Source organism: Misgurnus anguillicaudatus, chromosome 15 (genome assembly GCF_027580225.2).
Source record: "Misgurnus anguillicaudatus chromosome 15, ASM2758022v2, whole genome shotgun sequence".
Lineage (NCBI taxonomy): Eukaryota > Metazoa > Chordata > Actinopteri > Cypriniformes > Cobitidae > Misgurnus > Misgurnus anguillicaudatus.
Window position 1 is genome coordinate 24,259,759 of NC_073351.2, and position 20,985 is coordinate 24,280,743.

The window sequence follows — 20,985 nt, forward strand, 5'->3', positions numbered from 1 at the left end:
TAGACTGAATAAAGTCAATATTTGGAAAAACTTTTTGTGCGCTGTCTGGATTTAGGGTTAGTGGTAAAATGTGTATTTGTTTCTTGACACGAAACAAAATAGATTTAAGCACTATTATTGAAGAAGACTGGTAGAGTCAATAAAATAACGTCATTTTACAGCTGTTTATACAAAGACTTGAAGCTCAGAATGCATATGAAGTTGTTGTAGCTTAAAAAAATTCCCTAATTATTAGAGGTCGTATAATTTATTGATGGTCCCTTAGAGTTCTCCGTGTCTGTCATGAGACTCGGGATGCTGATGTTGGAAATGTCTTTCACACTACGGCTACTACTGTAGGCTACTACCTGTTGATAAGGTACAGATAAGATCTTGTTATCTTTCCTTCCTATCTTTTCTGCTTCTGTTTAATTATGTATTAATGAACAATCAGCTTGTAAATGTGTTCGACCCTATTCATAATAGTAAGAATACGCCTTTAAAGAAATAGAATATAATAAGTAATAAAATAATATAATTTAGTATAGCATAGTTTTGTTATAATATAATATAGTAGAATAGAACAGAGCACACAGATAGACGGAACAAAATTATAAATGTAAAACTTTTGTTTTTGTCCATTTTTCATGGGCTGAACTCAAAGACTTAAGACTTTTTCTATGAACAGAAAGGCCCATTTCTCTAAAAAATATTGTTCAAAAATCTTTCTTAATATATTTCAGTGAGCACTTCTTATTTGGAGAGATAATCCATCCACCTCACACCACAGGTGGGGCATGTCAAGATGCTGATCAGAGATCATGATTATTGCACAGGTGTGCCTTAGAATGGCCACAATAAAAGGCCACTCTAAAATGTACCCTGTGTCTCAATTCGTTCCCTAGCTTCCGAGGTTGTGAATCAGTATATCATGTATGTAGGTTCGGGCAGTGGTAAGGACCCTAGCTCACTTGACATTGGGACACTGTTCACTTCTTTTTCTGTCAAACGCTGTCATTATTCTCTTACATATCCGTGGATGAAATTGGGGAATATTATAACTTTTTTTAAATATATTCAATTTTAAATATATATATTTTTACAAATTTAAATAGATATTATTATTTTAAATATTGAGTAGATTGTGGTCCCAGACATGTGTAGCGATGTGTGTTTATATTGAAAATTAAAACAAACGTTTGTCTTTTTAAAAGTTCTGTCATATTTAATCAAATTTATTGAGATGGATCATGTGATTTTCGGTTGGCGAGCTTCAAAAAGGTCACGTCATTTCCGTTAAGGGAACATAGGGACCATCGATGCTCACTGGTTTTTGCGTTGCATTGTGGGAATTTTTAGGGAACGAACGTTCCAGTGCACTGGAAGGATTTTGCATTGAGACAGCCCTTAAAATGGCCGACTCCCTGATCAGTGCCCTGACTACTTAACAAGGGAGCTGATTGAGACATACCCGTAGTGATTCAAAGTCCAATTCATTTTCGCGAACCGGCTCTTTTTGGACAATTCGGCTCATTGAACTGGTTCAAAAAGCCGATTCACCGGTTCCTGACGTCATCAAAAATGACATCATTACGCGTTTATTTTTTTAACTACTTGTATCAATGAAACATTCAAATAAAGTCGTTTGTATAAACACATTAAAACATTCAAATAAAAAGTTGTTTTTGTAAAGGCATATCTGATTTATTGACTTTCATTTACAAGTTAGTAGTGTTTGTGGTCACAGAATCGCAGATCGTAAGATACAACTGACCAGTTTTGACTAGCCTACATCTTGGATAATTGATGTGTTCTACATATCCTAAGTATAAAGAATAAATAAACTTGTCTTTTAAACTCATTGGTTTTCCTTAAACAACTAAAATATGATTTGCATGCACAGTTAATCGTACTAAAACTAAAGCTTTTTAATAAAACAAGCATATCAAGAAACTAATAAAAAAGAAACTTTGTGCATCAGACTTGTTCAAATCCTCGGTGATACACACACAGTGTCAGCAACTCATTCGTCAGAATCGTCGGCAATCCTCGCAATCATCGACAAACTTTGACAGTTGGTTGAACCGGCTCATTGAGGTTCTCTTTGAATCCGACGTAGTATTTCGGCTGTGCGTTCTGCGTCATCAACCTGGAACCTATGCCCAAAACTAAAGTTCGATTCAGTTCGATTTGTCAACTGGCTCAAAAGAACGATTCGTTCAAGAACCTAACATCGCTACTTAAATGTGCAGTTTTACTCTAGGGGTGTCCGAAAAGCAGTCAGTATCTGATGTGACCACCATTTGTCTCGCATATAATCTCCTTTGCATAGAGTTGATCAGGTTGTTGATTGTGGTCTGTGGAATGTTGGTCCACTCTTCTTCAATGGCTGTACGAAGTTTCTGAATATTGGCAGGAACTGAAACACACAGTCATATACGCCGATACAGAGCATCCCAAACATGCTCAATGGGTGACATGACATGTCCAGTGAGTAGGCTGGCCAGGCCAAGCAAGAACTGGGATGTTTTCAGCTTCCAGGAATTGTGTACAGATCCTTGCAACATGGGTCCGTGCATTATCATGCTGCAACTTGAGGTGATGGTCGTGGGTGAATGGCCAAAATTCCATCAATAAAATGCACCTGTATTCATTGTCCATAACATAACACCTGCCCATACCAAAACCCCACCACCACCATGGGCCACTCGATCCACAACTTTGACATCAGCAAACCGTTCACCCACACGATGCCGTACAAGCTGTCTGACATCTGCCCTGTATGGTGAAAACCGGGATTCGTCTGTCAAGAGAACACCACCTCTCCAAAGTGCCAGACACCATCGAATGTGAATATTTGCTCACTCAAGTCGGTTACGATGACGTAGTCAGGCCAAGACCCCAATGAGGACGACTGTCTCAGTCTCAGTCGTCTTTGGTTATGCAAACCGATTGTTGCAGCAGCTGTCTCGGGTCTCAGACGATCTTGAAGGTGAATATGCTGGATGTGAAGGTCCTGGGCTGGTGCCGTTAGACATGGTCTGCGGTTTTGAGGCTGGTTAGATGTACTGCCAAATTCTCTGAAACGCTTTTGGAGATGGCTTATGGTAGAGAAATAAACATTCAGTTCACGGGCAACAGCCCTGATGGACATTCCTGCAGTCAGCATGCCAAATGGACGCTCCCTCAAAACTTGCGACATCTGTGGCATTGTGCGGTGCACATTTTAGAGTAGCCTTTTATTGTGGCCAGCCTAAGGCACACCTGTGCAATAATCATGCTGTCTAATCAGCATCTTGATATGCCACATAGAAAAAGTTTTAGATCTTTGAGTTCATCTCAAAAGTAGGGGCACAAACAAAAAGGTTTGCGTTTATATTTTTTATTTCTGTCTAACACAAATGATGCATATGAATATAATGTGACATATGTGGTAGCAGCAAAGGTCTGAATATGTATAGTGTGCCAAGTAAAAGTTATAGTGACTAAATACCCTCTAAGGGGTCTTTTTACTATTTGTGGATGATACATAAAATCACGCCAGTTTTCAAGTATTTAGGAGTTACTCATATGGTGTGCTGCATCCCGTTTCCCAAGCGGACGGGTTCAGACGCCCCCAGGGCCCTGTAGTGTATCGATGCGTTCCGATGGCTGATTTCTGGGAACAGCACCGACCTTCTGTCCGGCTCAAGTTATGAGACTCAGCGGCCGAACCAGCTGCTTAAACACATGGATGCAATTAAAGCTGAAACTGTGCTGCTACAAGAAGCAGCACATCTTTAAATAGATGTTCCTGTTCTTATTCGGTGAATCAGTTGCATTAAATCTTATCAAGTATCAAATTCATGGCCAAGTTTTCTATGACCATAGAAAATTTGATATTTAAAAAAAGGGGCGTGTCTACTAACGACATCGTAGCCTGGGTTGCGTATGTGTGGGGCGGGTCTATCAAAAGAAGGTCCAGATTGTACAGGGGTAGGGGCGTGTTTGTTTAGGTGATTTCAAATGTCAACATTGGCTTTCAGAGATCATGCACCCCGCCTTTAAATAGGCCTACCTTTGAAGAACTTTTTGATGCAATGGCAGTTTTTTTTATTAATCTGATTTTACAACTTATGAATCTGATATGTGATTAGATCGTCACACATCATATTATAAAATATTATACTACTGTTTATCTCGCATTATTTTGTGGGTCTGTGTGAATAACAGCAATAGCAATAATAAAAAACCTTGTAAATGTAATCATTGTTTTGTGATGTTATACATTGCATCTTTAAATAAACTCTAGTCCTTGATTATGGTCTTGCTGCCAACATTCATTTGAACACCATAAAAACAGCATGAATCATAGTTTGTGTAAAAAAGTGACAACGTAATAAAATATGGGCGTCACTTGTCTCCTCTCAGGCAGGTACCATTTAATCATTCTGCGTAAACAGACGACTATAATTAGTTCCATACATTTTAACATTTATAACATTATCTATTGTAACATATGTTCAATGCTTTAATGCTGCTAATAACAGCATCATTATTTACTTACACTGTGTGTTTTTCATATCAAAAACAAATAAGCCTGCATTAAACACAAGAGATTCACACACACCCCCATCCAAGAGTTCGCTTTTCATCATTGTTATTGTAAGGCTTTTAAAATCCACCTTATATGTTTTGAGCAGGATTAGCCGAATAATATTTATTGTTAAAAGCGTGACAGGAAAAGTTGACACGGCATCATGGGAAAAAGCTTCTCTGAGGAGACCGAGCATTCAGTTCTCTTTGTCAGAGCTTTGAAAGAACACACTTCAGATTCATGGATTCCCTTTATTCATGATTTATTTATTTGTTTATTTTCAACTGTACTAGTTTATTGCAATCTGGTTAATTCACATTTAAAAAGCAGACATCATCCAGTTGCACTGAAATCAATGATATTCATTTTTACAACATCCATAAGGCCCATGTACTGGAAAATCCAATCAAAACCATTATGTTTTTTATTTTTTCTTTATATGTTTTTTGTCTTTTTACTGTAATTAGAAAAACGAAAATATATAACAATAATAATAATAATAGAAAGGAAAAACATTACGACTGGCAAGCAATCACAGCACAGCACAAGTACCTATTTACTGCAAGAAATAAATGGTACAAATAAAAAAAAAAAGGGTCGAGAATATATGCATTTAAAAGAACAAAATTGGCACGTATGAAGTTTGATACATGAAGCAACAGAGGACAAGATATGCATTTATAGAGATTAAAATCAGGCAGAGGGTGTTTTTCCTTCCATTTTTTCTTTGTCCAAAAAAGAAAAATAAACGATAAAGAAAACAAGGAACGCACAACCAGAAAGAAGGGATGAAAAAATACTGCACGTAGAATACCTTTTTCTCTCCATCTCCTTTTTTCTCTCCTTTTCTTTTTTAATAGCATATCCCATTAATATTCATTCCCCACCGTTCGTAATAGCTGCGCCTGGTGGCGGAATCGTTAGAGTTTTACATGTGAGTAGCAAATGACACTTTGATTGGCTGTGATGTTGAAATGTTCCTCCCCCACCGGGCCTGGGTCGGGGTTCTAGGCTGAACCGGGAGTCCTGCGGGGCCCGGTCTCACTGTGCGTGCTGGCTCAGTGTGTGGTTCTGCAGGGGAACAGAAGAGAACACATGAGGAGAGAAATAATAAGCTACGTGCCCACACCTCCACCCGTCTCCTTCGCTCTCTCCCTCTATCCATCTCTCTCATTCCATTTACCCACCAGGCCTGTCCGTCCATCTCAAGGCTAGCAGCTCCACTTTTGACAGAGGAGTTCAAGCTTTGCAGCTAAGAGTGAACACCTTCCTTTCTTCTTCTTTTCTTTCTTCTCTACACCCTCCCATTAAATATTGGGCACATGTGTGCTTAAAAATCCCATTCATACACCCAACTACACACACTTTACCAGGCAGAGACCACAAATATTATTTGATTTAGAGCTTTCCATCGCCAATGCAATCTGAAACAATGATTTGTTTATTATGGAGTCTTAAATTACAATTCAATACATATTTATGAATATTTTAAATCATCCCAGTGCCTTACGAGGCCTTCTGTGGACTCTTGAGCACAAAACATACATTTATAATAACACATCAAATCCCTTTTGAAAAAGATATATGGAAGATGAAACAATTCAGAATCACAACAAAACATTTGCATGTACGGCAGCACACAAAGGAAGTAAAAAACCACGCAGTTGACCCAAAACCATGATCACATAAACAGATCAATCAGATTTCAGCCGTTGCAAGCGTAAAGGGTTAAAGATGAGCAGATATGCACAGGCTAAATGATTACTGTGTAGCTGCGGTCTCTCGACAGCTCTGCTTTTCCGCATGCTTTTCCCTGGACCATAAACCCAATTCCCAGAGAAGAGCCGGCAATCATCCCCCTTTTCCTCTCAAAGCTCCTTTCCAAGATTAATCTTTCTGAGAGAGAGATAGGCCGTGTTTATATGCCCAGAAAAAACAGACAAATCTAAGGGATTTAACATGTTTTTTGTTAATAAATACTTATCCGAGTGCACATATTTTACGAGTGATTGCTGGCTAAAGGGGTTGGGCACTCTCATCCCAGGAAGGCCAAATCTCTGGGTCTTAAAACCCCGGACCGTATAACCAATGGCAGCCTATCAAGGTAAGTGTGTCTTGCTTTCTCCATCTTTTTCGATCCTGGCGTCTCTCTTTTCCCACCCCTTCTGCATGAGGAGGGCTCTTGAGCGAGGAGACGCATCTCTCTGGGAGCCACTGACCCCATTATGAGAGCAAACCACTTCTCTTTTTGCATTGGGTTGCCTGCACTACAACCCCCCTCCAGCAGAGGCCAGCCTTGTCTATATCTCAAGTCTCCAGCGTCGCCGTCGAGGCAAACAAGAAGAATACAGAGGTGAATATCAGACAGAACCGAACATATTGCAAATCATTTGTCCTCATCACCGAGCACCTGTTTAACATATTGAAATTACTGCAAAACCAAATGGAAAAAAGCAACAACGCGGTGAAACTCCAGCATACGACTCAAAATAATCCTGGGACTCAGAAAGACAATGAGCAATGACTCAATACGGCGTACCTGCCCACATGCACATGTCAAGAGCAACTAACGACCCAATTTACCCAAACCTGCCTTAGCCGAGTCCCAGAGAACATGCCGCTGTTCCATCAATTATCAGTTATTCCCTACAAAGCCGATCCCCCTTAAAACTCAATCTTCACCTGCTGTACAGCCAAATGCAACTCAGCCATTGTCATAATATACCTGATAAGCCAGCTCAACGTGAGACCAAATTAACATCTGGGTTGCCCATCTTTTCATTTATGCTGATGATCGTAACAACAAAAACAATAACAACACTATAATAATAGTTTGAATAATCTCATGTCGTTTAATCTTAACAATTCATTCAATACTGGCACACCTAAAATCTTCGTGACTTGTATTTGGCATCTTAAATTAAGACTAAAGAATTTCACATTATAAAATAGATCGTTCCTATCCTGAATTATGACGGGTCAATACAGTATTCTAGCTGGCTAAAACAGATAATAATAGAAGTTATGATATAGTGGATTAGAGGATAAGAGGCATTTTATAAAGATGTGTGTACCTCATAGGGATAGGGGAGAGTGGGGCACAACCTAATGCTTTTTGGTTTTGGCTCAATCATTAAAAAAATATTTGAGTTTGATTCATTTTATTTTTACACAAGCAACGCACACATCTCTGCTACAAATGACCATTTGAAGTTTGTTTCTATTGCTTACCATTCTTGGACAATTACACCAAAACATGACAGAAGTGCAAACGTTACAACTTACCCCATAGGTGGGGTTAATTTTAACAGGCAGGGGGTTAGTTGTAACACTTGCTAAAAATTAAGTTCGCAGGCAAATATTTCAATACTATTTTGTTTATATACTTGAAGTGGATATTGTTTATATATCAATTTATAATAGACAGGTTTCTACACTATTCTTCCCCCATCTAACCATAGTTCATTTATAAATGGATACAAATGTCTAAATATGTGGAAAAAAAATTTTTTATATGCGACCCAGTCTGTAAAAACCATACTAAAGTCTTAAAATCAAATTACGAGAATGAAAATCAAAGTCTGATTTTAGCCATTCATTTCATTATGATTTTAATCTTTGACCTTATTAAATCAATATTAAAGATATGAACAAAAATACATTTTGACACACAATTTTTTATAAGACAGGCACATTTATTTTGTTGGCAGTCAGCAATCATTAGTGTGTTTTGTATTTAAAACAACGGCAAGATTTACGCTAATTTTAGCTGTTTTCATATCGTAAGTGCTGAGTGCTTAGTTGTAACACAGCGTTAAAATTAACCCCGCTGGGTCAAAATATTTTCAAGCCCACCAAAAAAGTTGCTAAGAGCTGCAGACATATTTCAAAACGATGCTTTGTTTTAGTCAACAAGACACTGATTAATATGACATAACATTAAATTTGGTATCTTACACACCCAACTCAGAAACCGAAAAAAAACATGATGAAAAAATGTACTTACATGCCGCCAAAACACTCTTTAATCAATAAATTTGTGGGAGACCGTCTGTCGTGAAAAAATAAATCGCTCAACCCTGTGCAACAATGTAACCGGTCCGTGTTACAATTAACCCCGCTTTCATTTTTGACAATCTTTGACATGCCCTTACTGAGCCAATGTTAAAGATATCAATGTCATATTTATACAGAACCCTTTCTATTACAAAAGATCATTTTATTGACCTGTCAAACCTGTCAAATATGTAAGGAATAATTGACGACGGGCCATTGAATTATAAGAAAATAATGCACACCAAGGTGGTAATGCGGCACGACGCGAAGCGGAGTGCCGTTACACCGCAGGTGTGCATTATTTTCAAATAATTCAAAGGACCGGAGTCAATTATTCCTCTTATACCACGGTTACCACAAACATTGCTCTGGTCCGTATTTTTAAGACATTTGAAAAATTAGGTGTGCGGTTTACAGAAAAATAATCAACACCCATAGAACATTTCTCAGCCAATCAGAATGCAGCATTCAACAGACCCGTGGTATAACTTAAAATAACCACCTGAGCAATGTCTGTGGTAACCATAAGCCTAATAATTGACTCTGGTCCTTTAAATTATGTAAGGAATAATTGACGACGGGCCACCGAATTATAAGAAAACAATGCACACCCCCAAGGTGGTAACGGGTGTGCATCATTTTCAAATAATTCAATGGACCGAGTCAATCATTACGCTATACCACGGTTACCACAAACATTGCTTTTGTGCCTAGTTTTACAACATTTGACAAGTTAGGTGTGCGGTTATCAAAAAATAATGCATACACATGGAACATTTCTCAACCAATGAGAATACAGCATTCAACAGACCCGTGGTATAATTGAAAATAATGCACACCCGCTTCACGTCGTGCCGCATTACCACCTTGGGTGTGCATTATGTAAGGAATAATTGACGACGGGCCATTGAATTATAAGAAAATAATGCACACCAAGGTGGTAATGCGGCACGACGCGAAGCGGAGTGCCGTTACACCACAGGTGTGCATTATTTTCAAATAACTCAAAGGACCGGAGTCAATTATTCCGCTTATACCACGGTTACCACAAACATTGCTCTGGTGCCTATTTTTAAGACATTTGAAAAGTTAGGTGTGCGGTTTACAGAATAATAATCAACACCCATAGAACATTTCTCAGCCAATCAGAATGCAGCATTCGACAGACCCGTGGTATAATTTCAAAAATTCAACGGCTCGTCATCAATTATTCCTTACTTAATACATTTATTTATTTAGCAGACCTTAGCAGCTTATATCAGCAGCTTACGTCAGATGAGCTGACGATAAGCATAGTGTACAGAGCTTAGAAGTAGGAATTAAATTGTAGCTTTTTATACTATAGAGTCTATTTGTGTAAAAGACCACTGTTATTTATGCTTTTAAATTCACCATAAACAAGAGCGAGTTTAGATGAGAGAGTTTCTATGCGTCTAAAATAAAAGAAAAGGGAGTGTGTGATTGAGTGTGTATGTGTAGCGTCTCCCCCAGGTTGTCAGGGTTGTGTGGAGCCGTATTGATTCGGAGGTGGAGGGACAGAGAGGCAGAGCTGTTCCCTGGGGTCTAGGGTTACACCAGCACTGCAGTGGCCTGATGGAAACTGCACAGTAGGACTGGCGGGGTGCGGGGAGCCCAGCCTTACGCACACACTTCTACACACACATAGATCATTCACTTTGCTAAAACAAAAGACAAGTGCTCAAGACTCCCCCAAAGACACGTGCACACATGCCAACGTACAGTGCTCACGCAAAAAAAGGGGCCGCACCGTGCATGGCCACTAGCCACAATCAACATCCAGAGCTTGGCCTATTTCATGATCTTTGGCGTATACGACCCACTGTGGTATCATACATCTGTTGTGTCTAATCACACGCGCGCATAAATGCAACACACTGTCGCTGTTTATCTGGCCGGCACACATGCAAACATATCTATTTCCATCGCTTCGATATCTCTCTTGAAAGATGGCAGCTGATGTGTGGGCGATCAAACCAGCAACACTTGTTTAAATTAGTTAATCAGTGTGTTGGAACAAACACATTTTCGGGCTGGTCGCAGTTTGTTCTCTTCATCTGAGCGTGTCGTCGGGGGCAGCGGTATCGATTAAGCCGCATGCGATCGATCGCTGGAATGGTGTGTGTCTCTGAATCTGATAATGACTCGCAATATGACATCAGTGCAATGCAGCTGTAATTGATATATTCTTGAAGGGCGGAAGTTAGACAGAGAAAGAGAGAGAGAGAGGTGGGGAACACAGACAGACAGACGTTGATGTTGTTTAAACAATCTTGAAAGAGCTGTAATATGCGCTTGGTGCTGCTATCCTGTCACAGTACAAATACTTGATGCGGTCACTTATTCGCGACAACTACGATTTTCAAGTGCAGTTTTATAAGCTCGTGATTTTATTTGTGACATTGTGGTAGCAGTCAGAAACACGCGGCCTCGCGGCACACCTGAAAGCGACTCCACCGAGCCGAGCCGGCCGTCCGTCGCAGCAACGCGGGGAGGGTGCGTAGTTGGCGGAACAGCCCACGTTCCCTTTCCCCCTTGGCTGGGCGATGGGGCAGGGGGAGGTTGCGCACTGGGCAGAACAGCCCCAGCGAGCTCAGTCAATATCTACGCTGTCATTGTTTTCCTAAACTGGTTATAAAAGAGAAGCTAAATCCTGCGGAGCTGTGCACTCCTGGGAAATATGGCCCAGTCACATTACTGATGCAGTGACTGCGAGACTGCTGCACTCACCGAGGGAGAAGAAGAGGAGGAGGGGGTAAGAAGGGGGGAGCGGTGGGGAGATAAAGATAAAGGAAAATCAAATCTACGTTTCCCTACACAGCCTCTGTCACAGACAGAGCATGCACAGACCGCCGGACCGAGCGGCTGTCATGTCACTTTCAATCAAGGCTGTTGGTGTGTTTGAGTGTGTGCGCGCGTGTGTGTGTGTGTGCGCAGCAGGGCCCCGGGCTCCTGGCTCTGTGGTGCCCCCTGGGGACGGTGCAGTGTCAGTGAAACTCTAATGTGTTGGCTCGTTCTGCTAGAGCGGAGAGAGAGAAAGAGGTGTTGTGTGAGAGGGTGGGCTTTCTGTCAGTAAACTGTTTTTCGTTACAGGATTCTTTGGAATTACAGACGTCTATGAACTGACCTCAGAACAGCGCACATCGTAGGTTCCCCAGTGGAAACAAAGGCACACGCATTCTATGCTACACGAAAAGCTTGAACGCCCACATACACACACACACATAACAGAGAGACAGATTTCATTTTGTAAAAACACATTGTACTACTGTATCTAAATGTTCACACAAATATACAAAAAGAACAGACAGTCTGTCTCTGGATTTATAAAGTGCTCTCTGCCGAGTCTGTCTACATGGTGTAATGCCGATAGGAAGAGGAAACATTGAAGCTGTTAGGATAACATGAGAAAGTGAAGAGGAGATCGACCTGGGAGTGATTGAGACACAAAGACGCATTTCCTCACAGAATGCCCTGAATATAAATCATCAGGAAAAACATTATCATGAAAAAAAAAACCTATACAATAATCTTCCCTATTGGAAACTACATGTTTGGTAAAAAGTGCAATCATAGACACACGATTTTTTTAAGTTGTTCAAAATGACCCCATCCACCCCACAGCAATATATTTATTTTGTGCGCTATTATTGTTTCCATGTTCCAATCCTTGTTCAATTTCTGCTTTCTGTTGTTATTGCTTTGGCAATACGAAACAATTTAGTCATGCAAATAAAGCACTCTGAATTAAATTAAAAGAAAGAGGGTGAACGAGAGCGAGCGAGAGAGAATGAGTATGTGAATGATTATGAGTGAGAGAGGGAGGGAGGACAGCGAGTGCAGCTTTTGCTCTTAGGACGCGAGTGTGTCCCTCTCTGCTCCGTTTTTAACACAAAATGAAAAATCACCTTTGCCGCCTGGTGCACTTTAGAGTGGCTTATTTTTAGACCCGCTTGACAGTCTTCCAATGGCCGGAGACTAGCAGATGGGCTGTCTTAAAGCTTCGTATGCTCCTAGCTCTCACCTCCCAGAGACAGGAAACTCGCTTGGGAGCCTGCTACAAATAAATGCCCCCCTGCCCTGCCCCTGGATTCCCTCTTCCCACCTACTCACACCATTCTCCATCCAGTGCCTGTGCCGAATTTAGCACCTCCTCTGCAACTGTGTCCTGTTGTATAGTGTGCTACGACTGGTGTCTAATGGCCACTGTGCAAAAGTGCTCCACTGGAGGCGTACGTGTGAATGTAAACGGATAAAAATAAACCTAAATACTTAGTTCGGTGGCCTAGTGAACCAACTATAATACCCGTCCAATGAGCTGGAGTTTGAATTTGGTCTATAACAGCACGTGATCATTCACAGTGTTGGGGGTAACGCATTAAAAGTAACGTGCATTACGTAATAATATTACTTTTCTGAAGTAACGAGTAAAGTAATGCATTTCTTTTTAAATGTACACATTCATATTTTAGTTACTTTTTTAAAAAAGTAATGCAAGTTACTTTTTTAGTTTAATTAATTTGATTAAAAAAATTATGTACTGAAATTAACTGAACGTAGTCACATTATGCATACATGCCTCTATGCGTACATGCCTGTGTGGGAACAGTTTGAGTCATAAAAACACCTGCAAGGCCTGAAAGAGATCAAGCCTCAGCCAAGAAAAAAAGTACGGAAAAGTAACTAAAAAGTAACATAAGCATTACTTTCCATGAAAAGTAACTAAGTAACGCAATTAGTAACTTTTTTTGGGAGTAACTTAATATTGTACACTGCAAAAAATTATTTTCAAGAAAACATTTTCTTATGCTGCGTTCACACCAGCTGCGGTAGAAGCGTGAAGCGTGAGTGATTTCAATGTTAAGTCAATGTGAAGACACGTTGACGTGCGTCAGGAGGTCTCGCGGCGCGAATCAGGCGTTTAGTGCGGCGCGGTAGACGCGTTTTCGCCTCATTCGCGCGTCTGGTTCACGCGAATAATGCGAATTGAGCGTTGCCGCGGCAAAGGCACGAGTTGAAACATTTTAAGTTTGGCGGAAAAACGCGCCGCGTAACCAATCTGGAGCTTGTTCTAGTAGTGACGTGATTACAGAAAGCGAGCTGAGTCGCAGAAGCCCCTCCCATTACGTGAATTTCCACGTGAAAGTCTCGATGACTAGAATTTCACGCGCGGATGAAGTGAGTAAAGTCAAACTGTTCAAGCAGAAAACTAGGCCCGGTAGACGCGATTTTGACGCCTCAAACGCGGCTGGTGTGAACCCACGGTTAGTATTTTTGAATTGTTTTCAGTAAAAATATCTAAAAATTCTTAAATTAAGATGCTTTTCATGATGAGCAAAACGCCCAAGAAGGTAGGTCTAGTTTTTAGACCAAAAATATAAAATTTAAGTGAATTTTTCTTAAATGTTTCATGAATTTAGTGTTTAAGAAAAATGTTTAAGATTTTTTGCTTACCCCATTGGCAGATTTTTTTTGTTTGTTTTATGCACAAAATCACTTACATTTGATATTTTTGGTCTAACAACTAGACTTACTTTCTTGGGTAGTTTTGCTCATAAAAAAGCATCTTAATTTAAAATATTTTTGATAAAATACTAAGATTTTTTTTCTTGAAAATCATTTTTTGCAGTGTAATGCATTACTTTTAAAAGTAACTTTCCCCAACACTGTCATATATACTGTGTATGTAAAAAGAAAGAGTATGCAGGTTGACTCTTATAATATTTTGTACACACAACACACAAGACTCACAGGTTAATGAATTTGGTCTGTGCCTGCAGCATCAGTAGAAAGGAGAGTACAGGTGATACCAGTCAGATTCAGTATCATCTGAGGTAAAGGAGCAGAGGGAGTGATTTTACTATTATAACCTGCTCTGACCTCCTGCAACACCTCCATACTCCAGAGCGGCCTTTCACATTTATCACACACACACACACACACACACACCCTCATGCATGCTCTATTTATTCTCATACATACTGTATATCCGACACTGGTATGTCCCTGTCAAACACCAGGTTGCCAAATAAATACTAAATGTTTGGGGGATTAATTATACAGTGATGCACATAAACAGCTCCATGATGTAATCTTGAGAAACATATTTGTAATGAGTACAGCTAGTAGTAAAAGTCAACATACATGACTGGTATACAGAACGATCCTTATAATAATTTACAATGATAAAAATGCCAACATTGTAAAATCCAAAGTGGCAGTCACACTAAACTTTTCGTTCCATTGACCTACATTCATACCCATGTAAATGCGTGAGACCGAAAACGCATGCTCATTTCACATTTCACATTCAAGTCTGGTGAATTTTGACCTGCAAATTTGTATCATGTGTAGATATGTGACCAATAGAAAATCGTCACGTCACAGCATGACCTTTCTCTCCTCTGAAGAGCAAAGATGGACGAAGCCAACAAACTTATATTTACGCACTTTCCTCCCATATGCGCAATAATATTCGAAAAATATTTGCATGCCAACCGGCCCTCTACTACATTGACTACACATATTTATATTTTTTCAGCATGCATTTCCTGGAAATCGAACCCATGACCTTAGCGCTCCTAATTCAATGCTTACCAATTGAGCTAAATCCAAATTGATTTTTACTTATTGTATTTTTCAAACTATAACTGTGGGTTCACACCAGACACGAGTTCAACGATTTGCGCGAGTAGATTACATACAAAGTCAATGCAAAGACGCGATTAGATGCGTCCTCGCATGGGGCGATGCAAATGAGGCGATAAGGGCGCAAGCTATTCGCCTCAAACGTGTCTTCGCCATTCGTCGAGCGGAAAATTCGCAAGACAAATCCCGCGAGTAATCTAGAGCCAGTAACGTGATGACCCATGTTTGGTGTGTACGTAGCATAAGTCGCTCTGGAGTATAAGTAGCATCATTCAAAAATGTGTTTTGAAGAGGAAAAAACATATACAAGTCACACTGGACTATAAGTCGCACTGGACTATACGTCGCGTTTATTAAGAAAATGATTTCACAAAATCCAAGCCGTAGAACAGAACAGATAATTAATCTGGAAAGGCATGTTATTCAACTAAACAATAGCACAGAACAGCAGCCTGAATAGGTGTCCGTACATATTTAAGTAACAAAAACAGTTATTTAAACGATACACAATAGCATACAGAACATACCTGGGAGGCTAAATAGGCTAAATTAACACGACAAGCCAAATCAAATTCAAAAACGTCCCGAAGTCATTCTGCATCACTGAATGCATTGAATTACATAAATACAGGAGCAGAATAGAGCGAACTCTCGCAGCTGTAGACGGTAATGGTTTCTCTTGGTTCATATGAAATAATTTTGACGTATAAGACACACCTGACTATAAGTTCAAGAACCCACCAAACTGTGAAAAAAGTGTGACTTATAGTCCGAAAAATACGGTAATACATTTTCCTAGTCTTAGTCTGTAAATAATTCCCAACGCACAAAATATTTTGTAAAAGTAAAGTGAGGTACTGTAGGTGTAGGTGGTTTGTGATGTAAAATTTCACCCAATCGTCAGCCACCAAACAACAGCACACACACACAGATACACAAACTGACAGGCTACATACAAAATACAACACACGCATGCATGCACACAGTTGCACGGTTGTGAGATCTGTGGGGTGTGGAGGTTCGAATGCACAATGAGCTCTGTGGCCTCGGTAGGGCCGTGTCATGGGCGATAGCACTGCGCTAGGCTAACACACGGCCACGCTACACTAGCCATGTTCTGCCACTCAAAGTACACATACTCTCTTTCCATGTCATAGCCTCGCTAAAACCACCCCGCTTTGCTTTCCTCAGGGAGGACGTTTGACTCCAAAGCAGCCCTAAACTAAGAGAGTGAACACGCTGTATGCGATGCAGCGCGCGGGGAAAGTAAAAGATAGAGAGGGGGCTACCGCGCGTTATCTACAGCTAGTCAACGTCAACACTTTGTTGTCACTGCAAAATGTGAGCCTGGCGGGGAGAGTGAGAGGGAGAAAGAAAGTAAAGAGAATAGGAGAGTGTGTGAGGTGTGCTGACATGTCTGTGTGATTTATAGAGAGTGCTGTCAGACTCCAGCTGCTGTATAAAAGTGTCAGGGTGAGAGAGACCCCTACTAGTATGTGTGTAACTGCGTGTTGAGAGAGAGGGAAAACGAGGAGAAAAATTGAGACAGGAGTCGGGCTACTTAGGTTGCAATTTTGTTTCCCCTGAAGTCCACTTTAAACGTTACACAAGAAGCAAACGCATTCGTAAGTTTGCTACACGTGCTTCTGTGGCTCAACTGGTAATGCACCGGGTTAGCAGCTTAAAAGGTTGTGGGTTTAATTCCCAGGAGCACACAGTGTAGGTCGCTTTAGATAAAAGCATCTTCCAAATGCGTAAATGTCAATTTTACACCCTCTTGCTGACCCTTGCTGAATTTACAGGACTGTTATTTTTCCTAACTTGACTTCTACGCACTATAAAACTCCAGATTGAGCCTCCAGTACCTCTGTAATACTTAAATGGTATATTATAAATCAGTGTTTTTGGTACATCATTGCATTAGCAGCGCAAACGTCGTTGGTTCGATCCCCAGGGAACGCATGTACTGAAAACATATACTTTCTAAGGCACTATATAAGTCGTTTTGAAATAAAAGCATCTGCCAAATGCACAAATGTAATTGAGTCTAGTTCCAGTGTCACATCTTTAGATAAAGTCTTCTCATCTGTTATGTTATGTTAATGAGCGAAACCAAGAAGAGTGAAGTATCCACTGTTCCCAAACCCTCCAGATCACAGCTGTGCTCAGTGTGTGTATGCGCGCATGTGCGTCGAGCGTTGAGAGCGCGGAGCAGCGAGAGTCATCTCACCGACAGCGCTAAGACTCATACGTCACTGTCACAACGACGACAGTTCCAGTCCCGAGCTGGCAACCCGCACGCGAGACAACAACACACACCACGCAGCGCCGAGCTGTAGCGCCACAGCACAACCCTGCTCAACTGTCATATCTGACTGGGGCATGTGTCGTACACACACCCCCTCCTTTCTCTCGGTTTTCTTCACATTTTCATTTCAGCTTTTTTCCTCTCGCCTGTTTTCATGTTGTGCCCTACCGTATACTTCGCTTGTTATGAAATGGTTTACTCAAACGTGTCTGAACGAATGTATTTTGTTGAAGTTTTTTTTTTGTGAATTACTGCTTTCTAAATGAGATCATTCTATTTACATTGTGCGAAAAATATCCTTGATATCTTTAAAGGATTAGTCCATTTTCTTAAAAAAAAATCCAGAGAATTTACTCACCACCATCTCATCCAAAATGTTATGTCTTTCTGTGTTCGGTTGAGAGGAAATTGTGTTTTTTGAGGGAAACATTCCAGGATTTTTCTCGTTTTGATGGACCTTGATGGACCCCAATACTTAACATTTTTAATGCAGTTTAAAATTGCAGTTTTAAAGGACTCTAAACGATATCAAACGAGGCATAAGGGTCTTATCTAGCGAAACGATTGTCATTTTTGACAAAAAAAATTTAAAATATGCACTTTTAAACCACAACTTTTCATCTATCTCCGGTCCTGTGATGCGCCAGCACGACCTCACGTAATACGTCATCACGTCAAGAGTATGCGAATCTACGCACCAGTGCTTACAAGTGTGGAGAAAGAGGACCGTTCCGACATTGTTGTATGTGGAATGATACTAATTAATGTCTTTGTGTCAGTTTATTGTTTAAAATGGTCCGCAAATGTGCGTTTCATATAAGTAACACCTGACCTTTCGACGTCATTATGCAATTACGTGAGGTCGCGCTGCCGCGTCACACAGCCGGAGGAAGACGAGAAGTTGTGGTTTAAAAGTAAAATTTTTTTGTTGTCAAAAATGACAATCATTTCGTTAGATAAGACCCGTATGCCTTGTTTGGGATTGTTTAGAGTCCTTTGAAACTTCGTTGAAAAAAACTGTTATGTGTTGAGTTAAGTGTTAAGTGTTGGGGTCCATTGAGGTCCATTAAAATGAGAAAAATCCTGGAATGTTTTCCTCAAAAAACATAATTTCTTCTCGACTGAACAAGGAAAGACATCAACATTTTGGATGACATGGTGGCGAGTAAATTTTTTTAAGAAAATGGACAAATCCTCAGTCTATTTCAGAGGGAGGGTCACATTTTATTTTTTAGAAATATCATGGCCACTTTTTCTGATATAATGAATGAAAATGGTGACTGCAGCTGTTAAGATAAAAAAAATAAAAGCAGCATAAAAGGTACCATAAAAGCTTACATTTTTGGCTGTTTAATACTGCGGACAAGCCATTTGGATACATTTTATGATACTTTTTAGAGCCTTTTTGTCATTTCGGGATTTGACAGCCCAGTCCCTGTTCACGAATACTTTATTATATGGAAAAGAGTGGCCAGGATATTATAAAAAATTGACCTTTTGTGTTTCACAAAAGTCAGGGTTTGGAATGACACGAGGCCGAGTAAATGATGACAGAATTTTCATTTTAGGATGAACTATCCCTTTAAAAGAACAGGCTACCATGAGAGATGGATATGAGAAAAGGCTTTAAAGTGATCCCAGTGGACATTCAGACATCTTTTTTCGCTCGTTCTCTCTTTCGTACCCCCTCCCTATCTCCCTTTCTCTTCCTCTCTCTCTCATGCCAATCCCTAAATTATTTAATTTAGAGCAGACACCATATCTCCCTATGTGCCACCCCGCTGAAGTTCTTCTTCTCCCCACTTCCTCCTCCCTTCGTTCCTTCACTTTATAGATTGTTCCAAGCAGGGGTATTTCGTGACAGAATCAGGAATGTGGGTGGGTGCGCTAAAAAATTTGCAAAAAGGCATTTACTTCATTTTTATCTCAACATAAACACGCGTACGCGAGCGGCTCCGACCGGTGTCCCATGTCGTAATAAATGAATGTGAATGTGTTGATTTACTCTGAAGATTAGTGTCGCCCCATGGTGAGTTTTTTTGATTTGAATTCGCCAGGCCGGAGGCTTTGTTTGAATCTCCGTCTCAGCGAGGGCACTGAAACAAAACAAATGCAAACAGGTAAACAACTTAAACATGTCCCCCCCGATTCTAGTTTGCTTGAGCGCGTACCAGCCACCCACCGCCTGAAGAATTTCCATTGAAAACGGTGCGTAAATTTAAGTCCATAACTCCACGACGCACTCTGTGCACGCTTTCATCTCATATGCCATAATCTTATTGTTTGCATGCAATCAAAATATAATCTCTACGCCTGAAGTTAACTCAATTGTGGACGGTGATGTGACGTATTGGAAATGGGTTTTCTTAATCTTAATGCAAAAAATTGGACACTGGTAAAACTAACTGAAAATCTTGCCGTTTACTACTAACAAGCAATAGCGCATGCAGCATTAAACGCTTAAAAGTGTCCCCCTTGCCTCATCTTGCACATAAAACCACACTTAATTTAAGCATTTACTCTATACATACAGTCCCATGTAAAGCATTCTGGGAACAAGAAATCCCTTGCACAGTTTTAGCTATGCTACATTAAAAAATATTCATGCAGCCCAAATGGAAATGGATCACATAAACTTCTATTATCAAATGTAAATGAATTGCATCCAATACAATTAGATTTGCATTAGAATTGTGTCGTATTACACACAGTAAACTAAACAAGCAGCCATTTCTTCTCATATTAAGCGGGTGGTTTCTATACTTCATACTCAGAATTAACTCTTCGCAAAGTTCCCACATCGTCCCTCTTCTCATATTAGCAGCAGATCAAATCACGGCCCACCAGTCCACGACCCCAGCAGATTTCCAGCACGTGTTTCTATCCGACTGCAGACTACAGTCGAGGTCTTTCGTAGAGTAGGCTGTTTTAAACACAGGGCTCATAGCTTTAGCTAGAGACACTATACTGCAGTCCCCTGACAACCCCTCAACCAACCAGCCAATCAGTAGCAGGTGAGGTGGATTTGAGGAGCTGAAGGCATGTGTGAGTGTGTGTTGGGGTTAGGGCTCTGAAGAGAGCCCCCCAGATCCCCATTCTAATAACATACACTGCCACTCCAGACACAAGGGCAGCTGGGACACACACAGGCACTAATAAAACTGAGCATCACAATAGAAACCTATATCAATATCTACAGCACACAAACCTGATTCATAGCACACCAGACAAATTCTCCATGCACATTATAAATCTGATTTGATGCATAATGGAAAAGATCCTACGAACGTCTTTTGTGCTTCTACTGTACGCTTGATACAACCGATCGCCGTAATGTAGATTAGAAAAGCAAAATGCTTTGGTCTGTATTTTTAATATTTACATCATTTAAAGAAATTGT

General features: G+C 40.3%; 1 protein-coding gene across 5 annotated transcripts in view; it reads right to left on the reverse strand.

The window, feature by feature from the left end:
• Positions 1–4,800: 4,800 nt before the first annotated feature.
• Positions 4,801–20,985, reverse strand: part of znf423 (zinc finger protein 423) — a 176,564-nt gene continuing 160,379 nt past the window's right edge. For all 5 annotated transcript variants that reach the window (XM_073853622.1, XM_073853621.1, XM_055173690.2 and 2 more), the window contains one exon: positions 4,801–5,626. In XM_073853622.1, the coding sequence (XP_073709723.1) occupies positions 5,597–5,626 (30 nt within the window). In that variant the 3' untranslated portion in view covers positions 4,801–5,596. The remainder of the gene's footprint in view (positions 5,627–20,985) is intronic.